Genomic DNA, 6,060 nt, shown 5'->3' on the forward strand with positions numbered 1-6,060 from the left:
CACGTGGCTGCCTCTCAGTGGGCAGTACCCGATGCATTTATTGAGACATCTTCCATTGATCCAGTTCTTGGTGGTGGCTGGTGATTCTTCTCTAATCTGGTGTCTCCTTGTTCTCAGGCCTCCGGTCGTACATGGGGGACCTTCTATGCCGTCCTGGTGCGGAGGACTCTCTGCTTCTATCATGACCACAAACTCTCCACTAAGGTGAGTGCACGCTCTTTATGGCTGATTTTAAAATGTTAGCAATATAAAAATCTTATATAATCCCACATACAACCCTCATAACAACCTTACATTGTGTCCACAATTAGATTGGTAGCTCTGCGGGTGAATGTGCGGGGGATGGGCTGTGACTGATCCTCTGTTCTGTTCTCTCTAGAGTCCTGCCTCTGCTCCCCCTCTGCACCTAACAGGAGCTGTGTGCACCCCTGAATGGGACTATACCAAGAGGGACAATTGTTTCCGGCTGCGGTGAGTGCAGAGCCTGGTAGAATGTGGCCCCTGGTAGAATGTGGCCCCTGGTAGAATGTGGCCCCTGGTAGAATGTGGCCCCTGGTAGAATGTGGCCCCTGGTAGAATGTGGCCCCTGGTAGAATGTGGCCCCTGGTAGAATGTGGCCCCTGGCATCAACATGAGTAATGTGAGACTTATGCCGGGGATTGTGCCAGTGTATTATTGAACGCCAGCCCTCCCACCGCGCAGGATTTATCCGGAGGTCTCGGCAGGCGGCTGCACTTGGTGTGGAGTTGGTGTAAGGAGGTCATGCGCCAGGAATAACAACTATTTCAGGGTTTGCACATCAGAAAACTAGCGTATAAGCCACACTGAAGGCAATATCCTCCTTTATCTCACACTACATATGCAGTAATGTGCAGAAGCTCGCTGACATCACTGCCCGCATCCTCCACCAAGGATTTTCAGGACCATGTTTACTGTATTCCCATCACATAAGGTGAATCTGTAGATATCCACCACCGGAAATTATCTGGACAGAGAGAAGAAGCTTCTGGAAAGTGGCACAATACACACAGTAGCCGCAGTATATATATATATTTATATATATAATATGTCACCTTCAGCCAGTCTATAGAACATAGATCCTTAGATTCCCTCCTCTCTAATCTCTCTCCTGTTCATGCAGATTATTGGATGGGGCTGAATATTTGTTTCGGGCCCCAAACTCCAAGTCCCTCCAGCAGTGGGTTACAAAATTGCAGCATAACTCAGGTGAGGACTTACCCAGTGCTGGGCTTGGTGATGACGGGCATGGAAAGGTCTGCTACACAGGATGTGTCCTTACTTTATCTACAGGGATAGAAGACTCCGATCTCCTCAGGTATGCAGCATCGGCCTCCGATCTGTCACCGAGGATCACATCAAGGTGAGATAACAGCAGTCACCTCTACTATTGTATATTCTCTGAATGTATACAACCCCTGAGCGAGGGGTTGTATACATTGCCCTCACCCCATTTTCTCCCCAACTCTTCCATTGGATCTACCAGCGTTTCCGCCACCTCGGCCCGCTCTGGCTTCCGCTCTCGCTCCACCTCTGGCGCCCGCTCTCGCTCCACCTCTGGCGCCCGCTCTCGCTCCACCTCTGGCGCCCGCTCTCGCTCCACCTCTGGCGCCCGCTCTCGCTCCACCTCTGGCGCCCGCTCTTGCTCCACCTCTGGCGCCCGCTCTCGCTCCCGCTCTTCCGCCCGCTCTGGCTCCCGCTCTGGCGCCCCCGCTTACGCTCCAGTCCCATCTCTCGCTCCAGCTCTGGCGCCCGCACCAGCTCTGGCGCCCGCTCCCGCTCTTACGCCCGCTTTCACTCCCGCTCTCGCCCCTGCTCTTCCACTGCCTCGGCCCGCTCTCACTCCCGCCGCCTCGGCCCGCTCTCGCCCCTGCTCTTCCACTGCCTCGGCCCGCTCTCACTCCCGCCGCCTCGGCCCGCTATCGCTCCTGCTCTTCCGCTGCCTCGGCCCGCTCTCGCCCCTGCTCTTCGGACGCCTCGGCCTGCTCTCGCTCCTGCTCTTCCGCTGCCTCGGCCCGCTCTGCCCCTGCTCTTCCGCTGCCTCAGCTCGCTCTCGCTGCCTTGGCCCGCTCTGGCTCCTGCTCTTCCGCTGCCTCGGCCCGCTCCTGCTCTTCCGCTGCCTTGGCCCGCTCTCGCTCCTGCTCTTCCGCTGCCTCGGCCCGCTCCTGCTCTTCCGCTGCCTCGGCCCGCTCCTGCTCTTCCGCTGCCTTGGCCCGCTCTGGCTCCTGCTCTTCCGCTGCCTCGGCCCGCTCCTGCTCTTCCGCTGCCTTGGCCCGCTCTGGCTCTTGCTCTTCCGCTGCCTCGGCCCGCTCCTGCTCTTCCGCTGCCTTGGCCCGCTCTCGCTCCTGCTCTTCCGCTGCCTCGGCCCGCTCTCGCTCCTGCTCTTCCGCTGCCTTGGCCCGCTCTCGCTCCTGCTCTTCCACTGCCTCGGCCCGCTCTCGCTCCTGCTCTTCCACTGCCTCGGCCCGCTCTCGCTCCCGCCGCCTCGGCCCGCTATCGCCCCTGCTCTTCGGACGCCTCGGCCCGCTCTCGCTCCTGCTCTTCCGCCACCTCGGCCCGCTCTGCCCCTGCTCTTCCGCTGCCTCAGCTCGCTCTCGCTGCCTTGGCCCGCTCTCGCTCCTGCTCTTCCACTGCCTCAGCCCGCTCTCGCTCCTGCTCTTCCGCTGCCTTGGCCCGCTCTCGCCCCTGCTGTTCGGACGCCTCGGCCCGCTCTCGCTCCTGCTCTTCGGACGCCTCCGCCCGCTCCGGCTCTTCTGCTGCCTCGGCCCGCTCTCGCTCCTGCTTTTCCGCTGCCTCGGCCCGCTCTCGCTCCTGCTTTTCCGCTGCCTCGGCCCGCTCTCGCTCCTGCTCTTCCGCTGCCTCGGCCCGCTCTCGCTCCTGCTCTTCCGCTGCCTCGGCCCGCTCTCGCTCTTCCGCTGCCTCGCCCCGCTCTCGCTCTTCCACTGCCTCTGCCTGCTCTCGCTGCCTTGGCCCGCTCTCGCTCCTGCTCTTCCGCTGCCTCGGCCCGCTCTCGCTCCTGCTCTTCCGCTGCCTCGGCCCGCTCTCGCTCCTGCTCTTCCGCTGCCTCGGCCCGCTCTCGCTCCTGCTCTTCCGCTGCCTCGGCCCGCTCTCGCTCCTGCTCTTCCGCTGCCTCGGCCCGCTCTCGCTCCTGCTCTTCCGCTGCCTCGGCCCGCTCTCGCTCCTGCTCTTCCGCTGCCTCGGCCCGCTCTCGCTCCTGCTCTTCCGCTGCCTCGGCCCGCTCTCGCTCCTGCTCTTCCGCTGCCTCGGCCCGCTCTCGCTCCTGCTCTTCCGCTGCCTCGGCCCGCTCTCGCTCCTGCTCTTCCGCTGCCTCGGCCCGCTCTCGCTCCTGCTCTTCCGCTGCCTCTGCCTGCTCTCGCTGCCTCGGCCCGCTCTCGCTCCTGCTCTTCCGCTGCCTCGGCCCGCTCTCGCTCCTGCTCTTCCGCTGCCTCGGCCCGCTCTCGCTCCTGCTCTTCCGCTGCCTTGGCCCGCTATGGCTCCTGCTCTTCCGCTGCCTCGGCCCGCTCTCGCTCCTGCTCTTCCGCTGCCTCGGCCCGCTCTCGCTCCTGCTCTTCCGCTGCCTCGGCCCGCTCTCGCTCCTGCTCTTCCGCTGCCTCGGCCCGCTCTCGCTCCTGCTCTTCCGCTGCCTCGGCCCGCTCTCGCTCCTGCTCTTCCGCTGCCTTGGCCCGCTCTCGCTCCTGCTCTTCTGCTGCCTCGGCCCGCTCTCGCTCCTGCTCTTCCGCTGCCTCGGCCCGCTCTCGCTCCTGCTCTTCCGCTGCCTCGGCCCGCTCTCGCTCCTGCTCTTCCGCTGCCTCGGCCCGCTCTCGCTCCTGCTCTTCCGCTGCCTCTGCCTGCTCTCGCTGCCTCGGCCCGCTCTCGCTCCTGCTCTTCCGCTGCCTCGGCCCGCTCTCGCTCCTGCTCTTCCGCTGCCTCGGCCCGCTCTCGCTCCTGCTCTTCCGCTGCCTCGGCCCGCTCTCGCTCCTGCTCTTCCGCTGCCTCGGCCCGCTCTCGCTCCTGCTCTTCCGCTGCCTCGGCCCGCTCTCGCTCCTGCTCTTCCGCTGCCTTGGCCCGCTCTGGCTCCTGCTCTTCTGCTGCCTCGGCCCGCTCTCACTCTCGCCACCTCGGCCCGCTCTCACTCCCGCCGCCTCGGCCTGTATCCTACAATAATTTTTTTCTTAAAGGACCCTGATGCCGGACATTTGCCAGTCCGCACCAGCACAAGCCACAGCTATGGTCCCAGTAGCCGATTCACCACATTTGGAGAAGGCAGAAAATGTGGCAGTCGGTGAGATCCCCCATTATTTTGTTGGTGTGGGTGTATTATACTGTACCAGGGTTCTTTCAATTCTGAATATTCTTCTTATTTTCAGCCCCAAAACTCACGTCTCATCCTCCAGTGCCTAAAAGATTCCTGGTGACTGATGGTGGCATGACTGACGGAGACCCCAGTAATCCTCCGACCAGCAGGAGGAGGTCACAGTCCTTCAGCTCAGGTGAGGATACACCTACCATCACCAGAGATCACTGAGTATTCAGCCTCCCTGACCGCCTCTCCCTGTATTGCAGTCATGTATCAGAAGATGACGTCAGTTTCCGGCCCTCAGGATCCTTCCTCTAACTACTCGATGACCATTTATATTGCGGACCCCCTGATCCCCCGCGGACGCTGTCATTCCATTGCTGCCCCGCAGGGGGAGCTGCTCAGCAGACACACAATGGACTTGAAGCCACGAAATAAATCTGTGTTTAGAAAGTTCTTCCGCAACAAGGAATGAGAAAGACGATAAACGGAAAGAGTCAAAGAGACACAACCTGAGCTCACAAGATGGGAGGATGATGGGACACGAAGTGGTCATGTGACCTGTTTTGGTGCACAGGAGACCCTACTCACGGTATTACTACTGAGGCCAGAGAAATCACTTCTACATCACAGAGAGGGGAAGATTCCTCCCTTACATTACATGGATGTTATCTATCAGCAGGAAAACTGGTGACATGTAAGGAAAGTCTCCTGCTTATACTGTAACAGCTCAGGGCCACCTACCACTATAGTAGTGATATGTGTGTCCACTGCTGACCCCATACTTCCTTATATGTACTCCAACAGCAGAATAGTGAGTTCAGCTCTGGTGTATTATACAGGATGTAACTCAGGATCAGTACAGGATAAGTAATGTCATGTATGTACACAGTGACTGCACCAGCAGCAGAATAGTGAGTGCAGCTCTGGGGTATAATACAGGATGTAACTCAGGATCAGTACAGGATAAGTAATGTCATGTATGTACACAGTGACTGCACCAGCAGCAGAGTAGTGAGTGCAGCTCTGGGGTATAATACAGGATGTAACTCAGGATCAGTACAGGATAAGTAATGTCATGTATGTACACAGTGACTGCACCAGCAGCAGAATAGTGAGTGCATCTCTGGGGTATAATACAGGATGTAACTCAGGATCAGTACAGGATAAGTAATGTCATGTATGTACAGTGACTGCACCAGCAGCAGAATAGTGAGTGCAGCTCTGGGGTATAATACAGGATGTAACTCAGGATCAGTACAGGATAAGTAATGTCATGTATGTACACAGTGACTGCACCAGCAGCAGAATAGTGAGTGCAGCTCAGGAGTATAATACAGGATGTAACTCAGGATCAGTACAGGATAAGTAATGTCATGTATGTACACAGTGACTGCACCAGCAGCAGAATAGTGAGTGCAGCTCTGGAGTATAATACAGGATGTAACTCAGGATCAGTACAGGATAAGTAATGTCATGTATGTATACAGTGACTGCACCAGCAGCAGAATAGTGAGTGCAGCTCTGGGGTATAATACAGGATGTAACTCAGGATCAGTACAGGATAAGTAATGTCATGTATGTACACAGTGACTGCACCAGCAGCAGAATAGTGAGTGCAGCTCTGGAGTATAATACAGGATGTAACTCAGGATCAGTACAGGATAAGTAATGTCATGTATGTACACAGTGACTGCACCAGCAGCAGAATAGTGAGTGCAGCTCTGGAGTATAATACAGGATGT

The 6,060-nt window shown here is 58.2% G+C and overlaps 1 protein-coding gene across 2 annotated transcripts in view; it reads left to right on the plus strand.

Moving 5' to 3' along the window:
• Positions 1-5,700, plus strand: part of LOC140120829 (uncharacterized) — a 56,669-nt gene extending 50,969 nt beyond the window's left edge. For both annotated transcript variants that reach the window (XM_072139799.1, XM_072139800.1), the window contains 7 exons: positions 118-204; positions 380-471; positions 1,142-1,227; positions 1,312-1,381; positions 4,197-4,300; positions 4,386-4,508; positions 4,582-5,700. In XM_072139799.1, the coding sequence (XP_071995900.1) occupies positions 118-204; positions 380-471; positions 1,142-1,227; positions 1,312-1,381; positions 4,197-4,300; positions 4,386-4,508; positions 4,582-4,790 (771 nt within the window). In that variant the 3' untranslated portion in view covers positions 4,791-5,700. The remainder of the gene's footprint in view (positions 1-117; positions 205-379; positions 472-1,141; positions 1,228-1,311; positions 1,382-4,196; positions 4,301-4,385; positions 4,509-4,581) is intronic.
• The last annotated feature ends 360 nt before the right edge of the window (positions 5,701-6,060 follow it).

This window comes from Engystomops pustulosus, chromosome 3 (assembly GCF_040894005.1).
Source record: "Engystomops pustulosus chromosome 3, aEngPut4.maternal, whole genome shotgun sequence".
NCBI classification, from domain to species: domain Eukaryota; kingdom Metazoa; phylum Chordata; class Amphibia; order Anura; family Leptodactylidae; genus Engystomops; species Engystomops pustulosus.